The following is a 20770-nucleotide window of genomic DNA, read 5'->3' as shown; positions in this document are numbered from 1 at the left end:
CAAGCAAACTCAATCCCAAATCCATACTCTCTTCTGGGCTCAGCTTCTGTGTATGTCAGAGTGTATATGCAAAAAAGACAGCTGGATAAAAATATAAATGGATAGACAAACTGTGGAGGCTTTGGCACAGATTCCATATTAATGGTTCAATGTACAAACTTGCACATCATTAAGACTTTTATAATGAGCTATCAATGGCATAAAGCAAGTGGCAAAATTAATTCAAGCCCATTTTCTGTGGTAGCAACAGATTTAAACACCCACAGTGGTGTGTATGCATGAGAACATATAACCTGAGTATCTTCCAGTATTTCATTAAAGCATTTTTACTTCTCTATAACCCACTCCCATCATTTTCATTCTATTATTTCTCATTAACAAAGTATTTATATGTAAATTAAATAAGTTCCATATTCAGGAGTCGCTTGAACACCAGGAAACCTTTTCTTTCTAATTATTCTTAGCATGAGAAACCTTCCATCATTTCCCATATCAGTAATAAAGACTATCCTTCTAAAACCCCAGATTATGATAATATCAGTGTCACTGCCAATGGAATTATTCAATAAAGTCAGGTGCCGTGGGGGACAGCTTCTTTGGGAGTTATTTAAATCAGCACAGGAGGAAAGATATTAAATGGTCCATATGAATTACAGGAATTGGGTTCATTTAAAGCTCAGCATAACACAGATCAGATCTATTTAAATGCATTACCACATCCTACATATTTTACTTCAGACCTCTCTGACAGTCTTAGTCTTTCACCGACTCGCTAGCATACTCAGAAAACTAGCTTCCTTTGAACCACACTTTCAAAGATATGCTCATATTTTGATCAGCATCTCACTAGTTTAAAAAAATTGCACAAACATGATGAGCTAATGTCACCTCCAGTGCGACCCTAGAGAGCTTAGCACAGCTCAGAGGAGATAGTCTGGCCCTCCACACAATTATTTCATAAAATTACAATCTGCTTCGTGTCAAACAGAAGAGGTAAAAGACTTGCACCATTAATCCCTTCTGTCTGAGCTTCGGAAGCGCTGGCTGACAAAATGACATCTCTTACACAATTCATCAATGTCATTTGCATAAATAGTGCCTTAAATAAATAATATGTACATATATATAGCTATCCACATGTGCTCCTGAGACTCATTTCCGACAAGGATCATCTCACAGGAGATAAAAACCAGGCGATATTCAGTCTCCTGAACAAAATCATCTGCAGCCATAGAGATGAAAAGGACAAAGGACTGCTGTGAATAGCTTTCACTGGAATCTTTCCTTTGTACTCTAGCATTTGAAAGATCATGGTGACAGAGTAGAAGTCTGAATAAAGATAATTTATTCAATAATAATTTAGTCAATAATAAATTGAATAAAATTATTTCATCTGCAGGGAGTACCTGATAAGATCTCAGATACATGCAAAACTCATGTGCTAACAAAACCACTTTTGCACCATCATTGTAAAACAGATGAAACCCTAACCTTCCATGAATAAGACCCCAGCTAGTCACAGCAGGTCAGATTTACTGCATGCCACGTGGGCGGTCTGACCTATTATGTTTTGAAGTTTAATTATAATTACCATGGGTCAGATTGCAATATTCTTGCCCTTTTCATTGCAGCAAGTGACATGCCTACAGCAGAGGTTTACCAGCTAATTCTTTCTATAAATGACTTTGGCTGAGAAGGTTAAACTCCCACCGGAGTTTGGTTCTCAAAATCTTTCTTCTTCTGGAGCAGTAACAAGAGCTCATCACCTACAGATAATCAAAAGAGCTCAATGCATTTTGGTCAGTCCTATATCTGCTCCACCAAGAATGTTTCCCCAGTGTATTGAATTCAAAGGTAGTCATGAGGAAAGAAACACATGGAAATGTTTATTGTTTCTCAATACTCAATATCATTAAAGATAGTCACTACCATTTTCACAGAATTGCAGAGCAATATTTTCTGTTAAAAATTGTTGCAGTGTTTTTGTAGTCCATCCTTCCACCTGATTTGTTAGATCAGAACCCTATGATAAGCATAATAGATGAAAAATGCAGGTAGTAGGAGAACCTAATGTTACTTTTTTTATATGAAAATGTATTTCACTCTAAACTTACAGGTATATATACTTACCAAGATTATGATGTTGGTGTTCTGCATTATATGTGATACTTAAGGATATCTGTGGATCCAGTGGATCCTATCATACACTATTCTGATTGCTTGGATATCAGCAGTCTTTGAATCGCAGATCATTATTAGATCCTCTTTGTTTATGGGAAGAAATAGCTGGGCTACTTTAACATATTTGGAACAGAAACACTACATCAGGATGAAAGACTCTCTACAAAGAATATGCACTGTGTGTGAGCTTCAGGGAACAGGGAAAATGGTACTACAGAACTTCTCCCTCATCAGGATTTTCCCTTAGCAGAATTTACCTTTGTTGTCTACAAACTGGGATTCTCATAAGTGCTTGTAATTAGCCTCACCACCTTCATACCGAAGCCAACTTTAAAAATCCCAGTTTTACAAAATCCCATTGACTTCAAAGAATCACAACACCAAGCAACTTTGTTAGTCCCAACCTTGATGAGTGAATCATACCAACGTTTTTAACTGGTACTTTCCATTGCACCTGATAAGAGTGCCAGAGGCATTAAAGATTAATTGTAATGTAACTAACACCTTTTTAACAGACTTTTTGCATAAGAGGGTGCAGTTCCCCTGGGAATTGCCTGTGGAAGTTACACCCTTTCACACATGAAATGAGGGTAGCTCAAGCACTGAGAATGGCTCATCTGACAGCATCATTCTGCATTATTTGTGAAGCAATCATAAGAAGTTACAGTCCATATCCTAACAGTCTAATCCAGTGAGTGAACAAATAGAGAGTGGAATAGTAGTTAAAAAATGCTCAGCAATGAAAAGGACAGACATATCAGAAGAGAGTATCTTTTTTTGAGTTTGGCTTGTCAGGGTTACTTGAAGAACATGTCAGCTCAGGAGAACGAGGGAGATCAGGAGATTCAGCACATGAAGGAGAGACGACAAAATGAAAGAAGCATTGCTCTCACCTCTGCAATGATCCCCACGCACCCAGCAATGACTGCAGCCTTTGCTTGAGCCCCACTCATCCCTCCAAGACCAGAAGTAACAAACACCTTTCCAGACAGGTCTTCTGCCTTCAAGTAGCGACGGCCTGCATTGAGCACTGTGAGCTGCACACAACACAATATAGCAATTATCAGGAGCTATTTTTCCTAGAGTCCCTGAAATTTAAAGATCTTCTGTCCCTTTTGTGAACAGAGTTTGAAACTTGGGGGTCATTGGGACCATGAAACCGTTTTAATCTTTTAAGAAGGAAACATGTTACAAAGTGATGTTATGAAACCATCTGTCCTGATTATGTTTATTTCTCTCACCATGAAATACAATAGCATAATCAGTGGTTCCCAACATTCTGCTCTTGGAGTATAGAGACTTATTCAGGATGGCTGCAAAAGACAGCTAAGGAACACAGCTAAGAAAACAAGCTAAGAAAATGTTTTTATCTAACATATTTGGTCAATTCATACTTCACTTATTGTAGCTAGATATAAGCTCAGATTGAGACCTTGATTGCAGATTCCTTCACGTCTGTGTTCTGGATAAGATGCCATGGACTATCTGAGTGGAAGGACACTCATTTTTTTAAGGAGCAGGCAATGAGAATTTGTAGCCAGAACATCGTCTCACAGCAACCCAATGCACTCCAGTCACCAGCCACTGCAGGAGATACCCTCCTCCAAAAGGTATCAACAAAGAGACCTTTCCCCAGCTTCTTACCACAGTCCCATGGACTATTCCCTGAGGCCCAATGTAGCAGTAGCTCCCTGCAGTCATCTGACCATACCTAGCAATAGCAATGAACACAATGACACCACACGTTACTCAGGCTGGAATGAATTCTGTACATGTCTACATGTTTCCAGTATAACAAAAAAATCTCTGTGCTTCGATTTGTTGTTAAAGATTTGCTGTTATCAAATCCACAGCTTAATTGAGTTTCTTCATTAGCAATGCACCAACATGTTCTCAGATGAGCATTTAGCTTGTTAAATTGAGTTCAAAAATGCATGGATCAAAAAACTGAGTGTAAACTTGTCTTGGCATTTAGCATAGTGACTAGGACACAAGAACACTCCTTTTCACCTTGTTGGCATCTTTATGCCATTGGTTTTGAGTGGCGCTCGCGCTTCTAAGCCACGTAGTCGCTTTTGAAGTTGTTAGCCCCAAACAGTTGTCCACATTCCTATGAAATTCCCAGGAAAGTGGCAATGGATATTCTCTATTCATGCCCTTTCATTTCTTCCAGCTTCCTTATCTGTACACACCCAGCTCTCCAGTGGTTTTAATTTATTCTCTCTATGGTACACAGCAGAATAATAATCCTGTGCTCATCAACTAGATCAGCAGTAAAAGAGTAGGTAAATAATCATTAAAAAAATATAACTTTCTACTTCAAAGCTTTCTCTTAGTGTGAAGGAATGTTTCGTAACTTCTGTTTTCTGTAGATTGCAAAACAGCCCCTGCAAAGTGGAACTAGCCAGTCCTATAAGTAGGTTATGATTAAGGCTTCAGGCTGTAATTCAGCCAAGTCCCACACATAAACCTAATACTAATTCCTAGCAGACCTCAATTACATCCTTATATATGTGGCTGAACATAACTCAAACTCCTAAGTAATTCCACTTAAGTGTGCACTAATGCTCTGCAGCATCAGGACTTTATGCAGCACAGTTGAAATCCATCTGCATTAGAAATTTTAACCAGCCACTGCTTGATGTCTGAATTACATTTTAGTTAAGTATTTGATATAATTTAATAGTGAGGTGTCTTCTTACATTGTTACTCCCAAAGCAAACATCTTCTCATATTCATCTCTGGTGGAATAGTTGGGAATAACCTAAGAAAACAATCAAGAGAAAACCCACATAAGCAAATTAGATATTTAAGCAGATCTTTTTAACAGCCTCCATTTCTCTATGATCACACACATAGAAAAACAGTGAAAAACAGGAGGACTAATTTGGGTGGTTTATTCCATGCATGCTAGTATTAGAAAAAAGACGCCTGGTCTTTCTGGCAGTCTGTCATGCGAGTTTTAAGGAAAGCAGTTCTCTAGCCACAAAACTAGCCTGTAGGGAGATAGATATTGAATGGCTCAAAAGAGTGGCAATGAACCAGCATGTTCACCTGTACAGCTTGCCTTCCAAGCAAAGCAGTCCAGATATCTGAGCATCTGATTAATAATCATCTGTTTGCCTGTTGAGGGCTTTTAAATCTTCCAAACTGAGCCTAGCTGAACTGTTTTGGTCAAGAACATGTACAGCTCAGGCTCAGTCAGAACAGAAGTCTTCTAATAAGGAGAGTGTTCCCTCCATCACTGCAGATCAGCACACTTGAGGTGAGAGCAACTGTACTGGAATAAATGCTGCAGAATTTGGACCTCAGATTCTCCTGCGTGCTGTTGTAAGTTCAGGTAGTTTAAGTTATATTTTAATTCAGCAAACACTTGAAAACTAAACAGAAGAGGAGGAAAAAGGAAACAAGGTGCTAATACCTACCATGCCATTAGTAATGATTAATCGAGGAGCATGCTGATGGCTGGGAAAGAGTCCCAGAGGATGTCCACTGTACATTACTAGTGTTTGCTCTTCAGTCATCTCTGACAAATAGTGCATTACCAACCAGAACTGAAAGGAAAAGCAAGGAAAGTGAGGGAATCTGTTTGCATCTTGCATTTACGTTTCTTTGTGAAGCTGCTAAACTTTGAGTGTGAAGGCAGCTATAGAGATAATGAGGTGTATTCACAGATGGAATAACAGCCAGAGCTCTCAACACATTCTTGCTTTTAATAAAGTCCATTAAGAGATATCACTCAGCAGGAAACATAAACCACCAACTAGCAAAAGTCTGAACAAGTTCCAGAATAATTTCTCCAGTACAAACCCCAGAAATCCTTCATTATTAAAGCCGTTCTAATTTTATCTTGAGGTTAACCATTTGGATCTGGCACTTTTCTGGCAATCTTTCCAAAGACAAACTGCAAAATTTTCCTGATAAAAGTGATTAAAATACCGATGCAGGTTGTTGACCTAACCTGAAATGGATAATTCTGCATCTTCTAGTGCTTGTCATCTTTTCAACAAATGGATATTACAATATGCACTTAAAAATGAAATAATTTTTCTTCTCAAAGAAAAAAATTCAGCTTTCATTATGGACAGTGAAGAAAGTCCTTGAGGTACCCAGGAGTATACAAATAAATGCATCTCAACTTGTCTGCATAATTCAATAGTTACTCTTGATGTATGCCAAAAAGTAGGCTTTGACCATCTAAGCTGCCTGTAGATGTGACTTGCATCCATCACTGTCTACCACAAAGCCCATTATATTCCACAGGACTTTTAGTATGTGACAACTAGGCCTGAGAGGAGCTTTCCCATGCAATATTGGAATTCATCAATAGCTTGAAACTAGAGTTTCTGTAGCAACAGAGACGAAGTTTTGAGAAAAAAATGGAACTGCTAATCAAAGAGACAGCAGTATCAGTGACAAATAAACAAAACCAGTTGTCATGGGCACGTAACCTCTGCGGTTGTGTCTTTGATCTGAATTAAAAATGGTACAGATTTGAAGCCAGTCCCTTCTCACTCAGCTAATTTCCCAAGCTGCAAGTTAAGTTGAACAAGAAAGAGTTACTAGAGTTACTGTCTTGCTTTTTACATTTTGTTTTTGTTCCATGAAAAATGTTGAATAATCAAATTCTGGTCCTAGGACAGAACAGGTAACTAGCTGAGCTCTCAACTCTTTAGCAGGCTGGGAAAAACATTGTAATAAAACTAGAAGCTGTAAGATAGATCTTTTTGCATTGAAAGGCACAACTAGTAAGGAAGAAGCGAAAGTCTTTCCTAGCTTAAAGAACAGTTCTGTTGTCTGCAGGCTTGTAAAGTTAGCTCTGGACATGGTTCATTCTTTTAAAATTATTCAGAAGAAAGCACAGGTCTGCACGGATGATATAAACCAAATTTTGACTAGGAATTTTGCAGTGACAGATTTCCAAAAAAGCATGTTGTTTTCAAGCCACAAACAGAACAAAATGTTCTGTCATAACTGAATCATTCATGTGATCGCTACTTTAAGTAAGCAAAAACAAAAAGGTTTTGTTTGTTCTGCTGTGAAACAACTGCAGGTCATAGCTCTGGCTTGGATGAGAACAAGAGAAAAGAGAGTATTTCTGACTTTGGCAGCACTTCTACTTCACCTTGCAGCCCAGCATCTGCGTATGGGATGTCAGTCCAGTAAAGGCTACTACATAAACTGCTGGCACTGCTCACATCAGAAATGCTGTAAAACTCGTGTAGTTAACAGGCATTAGTTAACTGGTGTTTAGTAATTAATACACAGAATAAAGAAATGGTGTGCATTGCCATGGTACCTTTCTTTTAAAAAGTCAGAACAGTTTTGCTTCAAAAGCTGCCTAAGACTTCCATTTAACCCCCATTTACCAGATTAGGAAACTGAAGCATGAGTTTTTAGCCACAAATGAAAAATCACAGTCAAACTGGGAAGAAAACCCAAGTCACTCAGTCCCATGCTACAGTGAAGAATCCATTCCTCTCCCCTAACTAGGAACTTCATTTACACATTAGTTTTGCTTGGATTTTTTAATAAGCAAGAGGCCAGATTCAGATAATGCCACAACAAGGTGCATAAATGATCCTTTATGACAGAAGTTGGCTCCTTAAGTCAGCTTTTGCTTATGTAACCTACAGAATCAGAAATCAAGGTCTTCCCAGCTTTGGGGAGTGATGCTGTCCTTCAGGGTGATGTAGCTTTCTACCTGTGCCGTTTCTGTTGTGCGCTGCAAAACTCAATGCCACATCTCCACCTGTCCCACTCTGTGGCCTTTTTTTTTTATTCCACTACTTGTGAAAAATGTTGCAAAAGTACCAGAAACAAGCAAGCAAAAGGTACACTTTTTTGTTTCCTAGAATTCTTTTTGACTCTAAAATGATCTGTGCAAAATACAAAGGCACATACAAATGCATCAGAGAAAGACAAGGAACTGGTCTTTACATCATCATACACAGCTTGGTATGTTTATGGTATTATGCTTAGTATTTCTGTTGGGCTGTCTGTGCTCTTCTTACTAAACAAAGCTCTCCTCATCTATGCAGTTCATAACTGAGCATTCCTCTATCCAGACAGGATGTTTTGGAGTATTTTGAGACAACTGCCAAGAATTATCACAAACTGCCTAAGCAGAATGTGCATGGGGGAGGGTGAAACTGGTTTTGTGAAACAAGCTGCAAAAGCAGCAATGTCCTACCTGTGCCCAGTTGCTGAAGACCTGCCCATTTCCTCCATAAGTGACAAGCTCCTGAGGAAACTGAAAAAGACAATTTAACAATAAGGCAAGCACTTTTCTGAAACATTTCACTGTATCTCCAAGCTATTTTTTAAATCTTAGTAATAAATCTTTTCTATAGCTTATTGCATCAACACTCTCTAGATTCTTGAAATCAGAAAATACCATCATAAAAGTGATAATTTAAGAAAAAAATTAATAATTATTTTTCAAGATGAGAATCTTTGTCATTGTTACAATGGTATTTTGGATGCAGAATGCTACAAAGTGATTCCCAGATTGCAGTTTTTGTAACAGACAGACATCCCAGTAAAATCCCTTAAACAGGGACTGAGTGAGCTTACAGTTTGGTTGCTACTGGCATTTACAGCTGGAAGAGTCTACAACCAGCGGGACATAGTTGCATGGCCTCTCCCCTGCCATTTGCAAAAAGATGCATTACACTGGGTAGTACTTGTAAGGATGGACTTTGGTCCTGCAATCATCTAGTAAATCTGTCCTTGAGGGATGAGCTTTCAAAGATACAGGAGCTTTTTTTCAGCACTAATTTTTCAACATATGTTGTAGAAGCAATGTACTAAGAGCTGAGCTCTACTTATCTCACAGGCAGCGACCAAGCTGCTGCATATAGCGGGAGCTGGAGTGAGCCTTGTTGGTGTTGTAGGAGGCCTCAGAGGTCTGAGGTAGGACCAGGACCCACTGTGCAGGATTAACAACTGCACACAGCAGGAAACTAAAGAACTTACTACAAAAGACCCCAGACCCCAGGAACCACAAGAAAAGTACAGAATCAACCTTAGTCCCTTGCAGGCTTAGCCTCACAGAAATGGACATTCTAGCACATCACTCCATCAGGAGGCTGCCTTGGCACTACTGAAATTGGCCTGCTTAGCTAACACACAGCAGCCAGCTCTACAAGTACAGCGACTGGCATGTACCTTGGAGCGCAGAACCAGCAAAAGCCCTGTGAACAACTAAAATCCTATTCAATCCATGGAAGGAGGATCATCTGCACAAGGATTAATTTCACCTATATGCCTAAATTCTTCAGTTTTTATGTGAGAGCACGTACAGGAAGTAACTTGCATATTTGCTGCTGCCCTATGAATCCAGCTTCCCTATTTTCACTGTACCTTACCTGAGCCACTGAGGGATCCAGATTATTCATGATCATCAACATAATGGCAGCAGCTGATTTGGTCTTGCAAGGGTAGTCTCCTATGGGGTATGCTCTGAAACAGTAGTCACAAAAATTTAGGGGAGACACTGACTCACAAGGGCAACCACAACAGCATAGCCCACAGAAATATCCCTGCGTGCCAACATCCCTGCATTCGTTTCAGTTGCAGGCTTTTATTCAGGAGAGAAGAAAAAAAAGGAGAAAGTGCAGATCTGAAATTACATACGTACCTTAATAGGCAAATCAGGTTTTAACTGTTATCAGAACTAAGCAAAGAAAAAAATTGTATTCAGCTTATCATTTGCTGAATCAGTTAATCACAACTGGTTACAAATATGGTGGCCAAGAGCTCTTATTGCTTTTTAACTGGATTATTTTTGGGATGCTGGAACTGGCCTCTATAATGCAGTTGCCATGCCAAGCAGCTAAGTCCTGCAACGCCAAGGAAAACAGCATCAGTGGAAGTTCCCTTCAGGCTCATCAGCCCTTGTTATTTAAGATCCTATCTAAGAAAAACCACCCAGCTTGGATTTCAATCCCAAAGAAGCTCTCAAAAACTGAACTAGTTAGGAGAAATATGGGCCTTTTTACTGAATAAGATGCATTTCATCCAGAAAGTTGAGGTGAGGTATGGGAAACCCTCACAAAGGTATTCTGTGTCAGATTTCCTAGCGCTAAAGTGCTTCAATGTCAACTGCTACAATCATCTCACTCTTATCTCCTCCTCCACCATCTGTTATATCGAATTGCTCTAAAACTTCTAGTCCTAGATTTATACTGTAGCTCTTCAGGGCAGGAACAGTTCCTTTGCTGTGTTTGCACAGGTCTCAGTACCATTGTGCTGAGGCCTCTAAGGTATGATACCAAAAGGAAGTATAACCATTGATCAAGAGTTTTGCTCTTTCCTTTTCTGTAAGCAGCAACACCGTTACAGATGCTGGAAATTCCTAAAGGTAGATAGGATCATTTGACATGGTTCCTAAATGATCTTCCTTTTATTGGACCATAGATAGTGGCTGGACACTTGCTTTGTACAGGGAAGACAGTTACACTGAAAAAGTTAGGCTAAGGAGTGCCAACTACAAAAAAAATTGGACATCCACTGACCAGCTCATGAGCTAAGATCTGGAATGTATACTCTACAGATTTAGGGAATGGGCTCCTCCCATGATCATATGCACTTTATCCTAGCTTTTTACATCAGGATTCTAAAACAAATGCCTTGTAGTCATTGCCAAACCAGAAGGGAAAGCATTTGAGTTTTTCCACAATACTTTTTTTATTAGTGTTTTCTGCTTTTCTAAGCTTGATGTGATAAAATAACAGGAATTCTGTGGAATGATACCAATTCATCAAGAGGAGATATTTCCACATAGTATTGCTCAGAACATAAAAAACCCAAAGTTCAGAAGTCAGCTGAGTGTGCTGGTATGGGAACATGGCTGTTAAATGGAACAGAACCAAGTTGGACTGTGCTCCCTGGGACATACAGAACAAAAATCAAACACTACCAGACTACAGAGAACAAAAGGCATTTTCTTAATCTGAGACTGTAAGTATCTATTAGAAAGAGCTATCAGTGAAATAGTCACAAAGAAAAAAAATATTTTAAGCTATCAAAGAGTCACTGATGCCAGTGATGGAGACAAGCTCGTGGACTGTCTCATCCAAGCCTACTTGGAAGGTGCCCTCATCTGTAGTTCAGGACTAGGGTCCTCTGTAGTCCAGCTCTGCAATAGCTTTCAGACAGTCTTCCAGTTGTCCTCCCCTTAGCTGAATTCTGCAAGAGCTGACCCCAGACTAGTATGGACAGCACAGAAATATGGATGTCTGTGGAAATCAGAGTGCTTTCTAGTTGCTTGCTTTATTCAGATTTCTGTAGAGACATTAACCAGGCCCCTGCTGGATGCAAAAAGGAATCAATCAGTCTAAAAAAAGCAGCTAGCCCCTGGCAGCCCTCTCTAAAACTGTTCTGCTTCACAAACATTAGCCCCATCAGCCCTAGAATGAAGTGGTGCTCTAAAATCAACAGGCAACAGGCACAGCATATTACAAACCAGGGTCAGACACAGGTTCCAATGATGGAAAAATGTACTGTCTTTCTTTTAAGCCCAGAAAGCCTTCTCTGTGAGACTGGGAAACAACCAGCCACTCACAGCAGGTCTCAAGCCATCCACTCATCTGGTCTTACCTCTTGGCTCAGTTGAGACTTGACTTGCAGCAGCTCAGGACTATTGCAAGTTTTCTGTCCAGGTTGGAATCAGAGGTCTCTGAGTAATGACTGGCCACTAGAAACTGAGACTTGTCATGGGGCAGAGCATTTGGGATCTCTGTGTATGGTGAAGCTGGCATTACCAAGCACACAACCTTGCACGATCCTTTCCCTGTGTTGAGTGGTGCTGAGCTTTCCAGCAGCGAGACTGTCCTGGCCCTGCCACAGCCTATCCAGAAGGGTGCACGCTGGCTCCCTACTAGTCCCATGGGACTCTCATGAGGACAGAGAACAGAATGAAAGCTGGAGGATGAAGGATCACTGTTATGCAGCTTTACAGAAGAGCATCCCAAAACATGCAGTGTCCCTCATTGGAAATGAAACCACTGCTATCTAATGATACACAAAACATCCACTTTATTCAGATAATGCACTTCATTAATATGTTACGACATGACTTCTACAAGAGGTAAATTAGGACACAGCAATGCCACTATTTAAAGATCAGTTTCACAGGTGAAAGCTGGTAAGCAAATGGCAGCCAAATACAATGTGAACCATTGAGTCCTTACCTCATCTCAATATCTGGAAAGAATCTGTACATATAGATATGGCCATATAGCCTGAGTTCTTCAGCAAATTCCAGTGCCAGCTTCTTTTGTATGTCAGGTGGGAAATAACGCAAGGCATTGCGCAAAGCCAGCTGCCAAAAAAACCCAAGAGAGACAAAAATCGAGGTGAAAAAAGAAATTGAGATAAATGGGTGGCCCTGAACTTCAGTCAGACTCATCTGGAAGCCTGCCTAAGCTATCACAAGGATAACATAATTTAAAAGCCCAAGCTCACACCAGAGGAGCTCCATTTCTGCTTTCCTATTGAAGTGTTTCCACCTGCATCTTTCCTTGTAGGTTCAATTGCTGTACACATGTAACTGTCCCCTCCCCTTCCCATCCCCAAAAATCTGCATGGAGAGGCCGTGGGGATTTGTTAATTAACGCTCAATCCTATCAATATCAGACATGGACGAATTCCCTCTCACAATGCTAGGGGGCACTGAACTACCAAGGAAAAAAATGTTCAGAAATCCTTAGACTGAGACCCTGAACTCCTAGAGACGCTGAAGACCCTACTGTACTTTCCATTCAAAAAAGGGATCTTAGCCTTGAGTTGTGACATACTCCCAGATGAAGATGTTCTTGGGCTAAGTTTTATTAAAGACTCACTACATTTAGCATCCTAATGTATTGCAGAGGGTGGTGGTTTACATTATTTTATTGATGCTACATATATCACTTCCAAATTAGCTGAAGTGATTACTAGGCACTGAATTAAATTCTGCAGATGATACTACGTGGCTTATACTCCCTGTTGCCTTCAAAGACATTACCCATGGTTTGCAAAGTACAGTATGTCCTTTTGGATAAAAGAAACCATAAATAAATCACTATCTTTAGTAACAGTCTGTTAAGTCATGTCTCTGTATTCCATGTTCCATTTGATTAAAACAATAATGAGAATAAAGATTTTGTAATCTTTAAAAAGCCAATTTCATGCAAAGATGCTAAAAGATCTTGTAAGTTCCCTGACAAATGGCAACACTATCCACATGACTTTCAGTTGAAGAGATTCACAAATCATATGGAATTTCACATCTTCTTTAGGCTGATTTTTAATAGCTGTGGAAAGGATAGAAAGGAACCAAGTTTGCTTCGAAATCTGAGGGAAGCAAGTATTTTCTGGAGGAAGTGAAGGGGTAGGCTGTAATACAGGAAATAGGTATCTAGAACAAAGGCACCTAGAACCATCCGGTCTAGGTATCATCACCATCCATCCATCCTGGTAAGAAGTCCTGAAAAGCTCTATAAAGCCCTTAGCTCAGTAATAAACCTCCTCATTCAACATGACTATGGTCTGGCTCCTATGGCTAGAGCTCTCCAGCCCCTTCATTGGAGCATGCTGGTGTCACATACCTTAGAGCAGACAGAAAGAACAATATCTCTAAATCTAAAAAAGCCCCATACTAAGAGAGGTTTTTGTTGGCATACTTGCTACTGAACAGGCACATGGGTCAGACCCCTTCAGATCAGTGAAGCTATACCAATTTACACCAGCTGAGAATCAGACCAGTAAAACCCTACAGATTAGATTTGTCATTCCACACAGAGAATGACAAGGGGGAAAACCTATTTACCAGATGAGCAAATGCAACTTCCATCTTCAAATACCATCTTATTCTTCTCCAGTTAGAGAAGCAGTCATTTTTCAAGGGCATGTTATTAATAAACACAAAAATCCCAGCTATATCCACACCATGACAAAATATGCAGGGATTTTCAAAGCCAATCTCAGCATTAAGCAGCCATCACAGTGGGTTCTAGATCTAAGAAATTTCTAAAGTAACAATAAAATCACCTGCACCGCTTGCAATAACAAAATCAAGAGGAAAACATTGCCACATTTGGCATTTTGTCTGCCTATGACAACTACAGAGAACTATCAGGATGAGTGTTTTGCTTCCAGTCTGGCAAGGATCACCCAGTCTTTGATCAATATATTATTTGTATTATAATGAAACTGGTGGGCAAATATTTTTCTTTGCCCTAAAAGTACAAGCAAGCAAAATCTGGTTGGATTTTCAAGTAAATTCACTCAGACTGAGCCTATATCCTATTAATGTTACACATTAGCAGAAGCCTGAATTTTGATGATTCAAACATTAATGAAACATGAACTTGGATGTTATATGAAGGGTGGGAAGGGCGCCTTGGTTGCACAGACAATAGAGAGCTGATCTTATGAAAGAGGACTAGGACTGGGGCTTGTTTAGCTTAACTGAACAAAGGTGACATTTGATTGCTGTCTCACTGCAGGATAAATGTCAAAGCAGGAAGGAGCTTCAGGGAAATGCTGGAAGAGGAATAAATAGCTGTGAATTAGCCATTAAAAAATGTAGTCTTGAAATTAGAAGAATTTAAATATAAGAGATTCTGAAACAGTCTCTCAATAGGAGAGTTAGGGCACTTAAAATTGCTTAGATGGAGCCTGACTGCTTTATGAAAGGGCAATTGCCATGTGCATCAGGAAGAATTTTGCATATTCATTATTGAATCATAAAGTGAATAACCTGAGAAAGGCACTCAAGGAGCAAATTCAAATAGGCTGTTCATCATGCTTTTGTGGAAAGGCAATACAAGGCCATTATTCCATACATTTCATTAAAGCACCATATAAAACATTATTCTGACCTTTAAGTAGGACTGATTTTACCTATAACTGACACACTGCATTCTGAATATTAGGCATTGTGCATTTGATATTTAGGTGTTCTTCCTGTTCATAACTTCCACTGACAGAAGCCTAAGCTGCACGTGCTCAGCACCTCTGAAAAATCAGGTCCAGAGTTCATTGCTGTCTTAAAAAAATAATCAATTGCACTTATACTCCTGAGCCTGATAGGTTGTTTTAAAAAACCCACTCTGAATTTGCTGCGTTACTGTTTCAGTTCAGCTCAGTGCAACACAAGCATCAGATGCGAAGTCTTCCTCTTAGATCTGCCAACTGGATCTAACATTTGATTATTGTGTTTAAGCTCTAGTCACTAGTAGGGTGTCTTTTTTTGTATTCACTGGCATTTATACAGCAAAACATGATCCTGCTGCCATTTAATCAAGATTCAGACCTCTCCATGTCAAGAAAATGTAGTCAAAAGAACCCATGAAATCCTACTCCAATTGATCAGCTGTAAATATCTTTGGTGTGAGATCCTCTTGAGAAATCAAGAATACTAGCCTCTTTTTGTTGAAGAACCAGTACCTCTTCAGAAGAAATGGCATTCATTCCCCTTTTCTAACACCATCATCAGGACTTCCAATTTAAGGATCTTGAGACACTCAAACACTAAGATTTGCAGTCTCCCTGTTTACTGACTGAGGAGAGGAAGTGACTAACTAAAGTCTACAACAGTTTCAGTTTCATTCTGCCCTTTCCCAGTGGAGATGTTGTTTGCCTCCCACTTGTCCTCTTCTGCCTGATGATCTCCAGGCCCAGAATCTTTGCTGGCACTATTCTCTAAATAGCAACTGTAAAAGCAAGATGGTTGTTTCATGTATTATTCTTCCTGATAGGTCCCAGTTTAGATTCAGCTGGGAAGTAAACCTGGTGATTTCTGACTGGCCATTGCTATAAACACCCCGTGAGCTGTGAAAGTTTAGCCAAGTTCTTTATCATCCAGACATTCCAGAACAGAAGCCAACAGGTAGGCCTTTCCAATCCACATATAAACTTTTAGAAGTGACCCCATTTCTGGATGCATAAAGCAACCATTAAGGTCAAATGTCCTGCTTCTTCTCCAGAAAGTTCAACAAGAACTTCAGGTGCTATGTAACTTCACAGGCTCTGGTTTTCAGCTCTTTGTACTCAGATGTCATGAAGCAGCAAGGCCCAGCTGCTCCCTAAGGGATATGGCGTCAGAGTAACGCAGCCAGCAGGACAGGCACCTCACCAGCCAAGGTCCAGCCTCACAGTAGCTGAGAGGTGAGCAGGGCAGCCCAGGGAGAGCAGCCAGGTTCCATCAGGAGTCCAGGTCATCAGGCAAGATCATGGTGATGTGCAGGTCTGGGGCCAAGCTAGGAGTGCAAGTCAGGATCGGGTCTGGTGATGGTTACCACAGAGAGGTAGGGCCCAGAAATCACCAGGAAGGTTCATAGTGGCAAATCAGCCCACAGGTTGGAGATGAGATCAATGAGGTCCATGGCTAGGCACTGGAACACCCTGTGACAGAACTAGAGACATACACATCTCCAGCATAACTGAGATTGAAGTCCCGGGCCTGAGCTTAAATGGAGCCCCTGAGCCTATGGGCAGAGGGCGTGGGTGGAGATCTCAGGTGAGGCTTGTCAAGGTCAAGGCCCATTACTGACCTCAGGGCCCTGAGACAGACACCAGGGATACTGCAACCAGGTAACAGATGATCATGCTGGGGTAGCAGAAAGATTGTAACATGATTTGGCTCTAAGATATGTCAAGGAACTCCTGCGTGGATGAAGACATACCATTTTTTTCTGATTCTGAGCAACACTGAGAAGTGCACATTCTTCCTAAGCTGCTCCAGCTTTACTGGCATGTCAATGAGTATTGAGCATGCAACATCCTTGTTCTGCAAAGGACATGCCACGCATAAGATTTTAGGGGTAGTTTCTTTGTAGCATATTTACATTAAGATACAGATGCTGAGAAACAGAAAGCTAAGCTGTGGAGGGAAAGAGAGAGGATATGGCTGTTTCAGGCCTCAGGCAAAGAATGCCGAAGGAAGAGAACTCAGGAAACATATAAACAGAATCAGTTCTGAGAAATGGCTTGATTTATCCAAGAAGATTAAAGTTGATATGATATTATATACCTCTTCGGCAAGCCCCAAAACTCACAGAACTTTATAAATCTCACTTACAGGATTTCTATTATAACCACAAAAGGAGGCCCAAGAAAATAAAACATTGGCAGTGCTAAGGTAGAAAGGGCTAAAACTGGAATGAAGGCATATGAAGAGAAGGACAAATCCTGAGGAAATTAGCAGAGCATTATTAACTTCACTTCTGTCAAAGCTTCTCCTGAGTACTTCAATTAGAAAATTAACACGGTGCCATACATAAACACAAGCCTCGCAATATGCTCAGCATTATACACTGCCAACAAAATCTGTAAGCTTGTCTCAAGACTTAAAAACCACCTTATAGACAGACAAACTTTTCTACAGTTGTCTGTCTACATGCTTTTCTAAGCACGGAACACCTCTTAAAAAAAAAAGAGATTTGACCTTTCAGATATAAAATAAATACCAGCTGAGCCTCTAACTCTGTTAAGAGTTTAAGGTGGAAGATTAAGAGTAAAATAAATCAGAAAGGAAGCTTTTAAGTCTTTAACAGTCTAATAAAAAACCCAACTAGCATGACCTCTTATCGCATGTGGTAGATAAGAAGGAGAGATGAGGGTAGGATGTTAGTAGACTGGGACCAGAAAATCAGTCTACTGCTGTCTCCCTGCAACACTTAAAGAAGGCAGGAAACTATTCCAGTTTCTATATAGGGAGCGAGGACTTTGTCATTACCTTTGTCTCCCCAGGTAGAGAGTAAGCTTTGGCATCCTTTTGAGAGATACCATCTTCTCTCCTGCAACATGGACTCCTTCATGCTATAGCAGACTTCTCATGGGGAAAAGTGATTTAGCAAAGGCAAGGGATAAAATGGAGATGATTGGCAATGTTCTGACAAGCAGTGAAACTCACTCCCTGCTCCTTTATCTTCACAGCCATCACCACACACCACAGCCCCCTTCTGAATACTTAGTAGCCACACTTCCATGTGTCTGAGCTGTCCCAGGCACAGACAGGATGCCTCAGCCATGAATGCTCCTGACATTGAAGTATATCCTCTTTGGATATCTCACAGCTGTTCCTCTTTCTACCCTTTGACTAGGCTCTCCTCTGTAGAAGTGGACTTCGAAAGAATTTGGCTGCTGATGCCAGTGGGGAACTCCCACGAAGACAAGGAAGTTGCGTGCCACTTGTTAGTGGGGAAAGAACTTCTGTATTCTGACCAGAATGTCACATTATAAGTGATGTTACATGTGATGAAGCTCAGACTTTCAAACTAAGGAACCCACCTTATCCTCTCCCGTACAAATTCCTAAGGATGTCCAGCCATTGACCATTATTTTCTGATGATGATTTTTTAAAAATCTCTAACATGAAATAATGCAATGATTGCTTTAGTGTGTACATAGACTATTCAAACAAAAAGAGACAGGAAAAGAATTACACAACTAAAGACAAATAATTAACCCAACTCCCTACAAACTTGCCTAAATTCCAGGATGCTTCAGACTACTGGTTAAAATAAATTATCTTTGGATCTTTTATGCAAATATACAGATGAGTAGCTTGTACCGTATTGTTGATTCACCACATTTGATGTTTATTGTATCTGAGAGGTTAGCTTTCACTCCCATACATATGCAGTGTTTTTGCAACAGCATTCATAATTTCATCTCCAAGGAGCAATGCTGGATTGACAACATTGAAGTCTAATGCCTCTTATTTAGCCATTTAAAGTCACAGAAGCTGTTGTGCAGCAAATCTCCCTTCTATCAACCTGCTTATCTTTGGGGGAGGAAGAAAGCAAGCAAGCAGAAGAGTTTCCAGTACTTTGTTCCATTACCCACTGAAATTATAACACCAAGGAAATACATTTGCCACAAAGTTAGATGCACACTCAGAAAAGCATTTGAGGTAATCAGGTCTGCTGCCTCGAGCTGCATTTATCTGAAAGGAAAAGAAGTGAGGCCCTGTGAAACCCCATGTTACCTTTTTCTCCTGAGCAGTGAGATTAGGGGTTCTCACAGGTGCATGGGGTATTCCTTTCCTCCGACCTCTGTTTTCAGGCAAAGGGTATAGAGGAAGGCCACGACAGATTTCCTTCAGGCTGGCCATAGCTGCTGAGGAAATACGAGGAGGAAAGGCAAGGCAAACTGGAGAGGTACAAGGAATGGGGAACGAAGGGTGCAGGCAAGCAAGATGCTAAGCGGTTCAGGTGCACCACCACTCCGGGTGTCCTCTGGGTTTTGCAAACAGGCCTGTCAAGCAGAGAGGGCAGGCAGCACAGGTGACACACCTCCCCGCTCTGTGCCATGCCATTGGCTCTTCCCTCCTCCCCCAAAATGAATGATTCACAGTTTTGCTGTTTATTCTCTGGGTGCTTTGTCAGCTGGTGCTGCGCTAAGCCATGAGAGCAAACTCGGTCACTTTCCAAATCATCTGATTCCCCCAGTGTCCTAGTGAGAGTCATGGTCTGGAGCATGAACCTTGCCTGAGACCTCAAGGATTGTGCATTTACATTTCTATAGTTTAGGAACTAACTAAAGTTAATAATTATTATTCACGTCACTGTTCATACACACTGTTCAGCTAAGATGAGCATTCGCTGTTTGACACCTCTAGGTATGGGCTGTTCCTCAGATCTCATCAATTCGTCTTCTAGACAACAGCAGTTGTCAATGATAACAGCAACATTTCCCCCATAGGGGTTAACTCCTCTTAGCTCACAGGCATGATTGGATTTTAGTAGTATGAAACTGGAAATGTACTCATTAGTGCTGGTAGTGGTTTTCTCAAGACAAGCAATAATTGGGAAGAAGAATTAAGGCTTTCAGTTCTAAGTCACTTTTATACCCTACAGTCAACAACAACTAGAAAGTTTTACGATACTGCCATCCAGACATCACAAGTAAATTAATTTACTTAACTTTGATTTTCCACTTACAGTGCAACATGAACTTTGCTCTCCATTTTGAGTTGTTGTTTAAATTATACAGGAGCTTCTCGACCTTTATTACAGCCATGGAACTACAACTCTTGGCCAGGGAATTTTCTCAAGTGCCACAATTCAAGCCTGGTGAAATTAACTGGGAGAAACATTTCAGTTAGGAATGAGCCTAAGACCTGCGAATAAAAAAATACTGCATTTTCCCACAAAGGCAGCAATCAACACGCGATGACAACAAAGCACAATTATTAAATGACAGCATCTCATTACTGTCACATTGGCTTTAGCTCTAGGACGTGCTGCACATCCCCAGCTCCCACTGAAGATGCTTGAGTTGAAAGAACTCAGAACATCCCAGGGGAGCTGAGCACACAGCAGACTCAAACCCTCTGAAGGATACTAACTGTCATTTATGGCAGGAGAATTTTGTTTTGTAATTATACAGTATTTTAGCTGTTTTCAAACAAAAGGCAAAGACAAAAAGGAGAGGGGAAAGCCTCCTTCACATTTTTAAATTTTCTATCAGGTTTTCATATTAAAAACATACAAAAAAGGAAGATAAGGGTAAAGTCAGAAAATTCTACCCCAAAACCTAGCTAAATAACCCTGCCTTACATAAACATTCCCACCCCAAAGGGAACTAAATCTTT

The 20770-nt window shown here is 40.4% G+C and overlaps 1 protein-coding gene across 2 annotated transcripts in view; it reads right to left on the bottom strand.

Annotated features, from left to right (window-relative positions):
• UROC1 (urocanate hydratase 1) overlaps positions 1 to 20770 on the bottom strand; it is a 46426-nt gene that overhangs the window by 24818 nt on the left and 838 nt on the right. Inside the window, exons 3-11 of one of the 2 annotated variants that reach the window (XM_072875844.1) lie at positions 20118 to 20259; positions 19163 to 19290; positions 12378 to 12508; positions 9552 to 9645; positions 8375 to 8434; positions 5607 to 5735; positions 4884 to 4945; positions 3826 to 3892; positions 3075 to 3218 (exon numbers count right to left, since the gene is read on the bottom strand). In XM_072875844.1, the coding sequence (XP_072731945.1) occupies positions 3075 to 3218; positions 3826 to 3892; positions 4884 to 4945; positions 5607 to 5735; positions 8375 to 8434; positions 9552 to 9645; positions 12378 to 12508; positions 19163 to 19290; positions 20118 to 20196 (894 nt within the window). In that variant the 5' untranslated portion in view covers positions 20197 to 20259. Of the gene's footprint in view, positions 1 to 3074; positions 3219 to 3825; positions 3893 to 4883; positions 4946 to 5606; positions 5736 to 8374; positions 8435 to 9551; positions 9646 to 12377; positions 12509 to 19162; positions 19291 to 20117; positions 20260 to 20770 lie in introns of those variants that run through there. The other variant, XM_072875845.1, reaches the window with a different exon arrangement.

Source organism: Ciconia boyciana, chromosome 11 (assembly GCF_034638445.1).
Source record: "Ciconia boyciana chromosome 11, ASM3463844v1, whole genome shotgun sequence".
Lineage (NCBI taxonomy): Eukaryota > Metazoa > Chordata > Aves > Ciconiiformes > Ciconiidae > Ciconia > Ciconia boyciana.
Note: the sequence above shows the minus strand (reverse complement) of the source record. Positions and strands in the feature narration are given on the sequence as shown.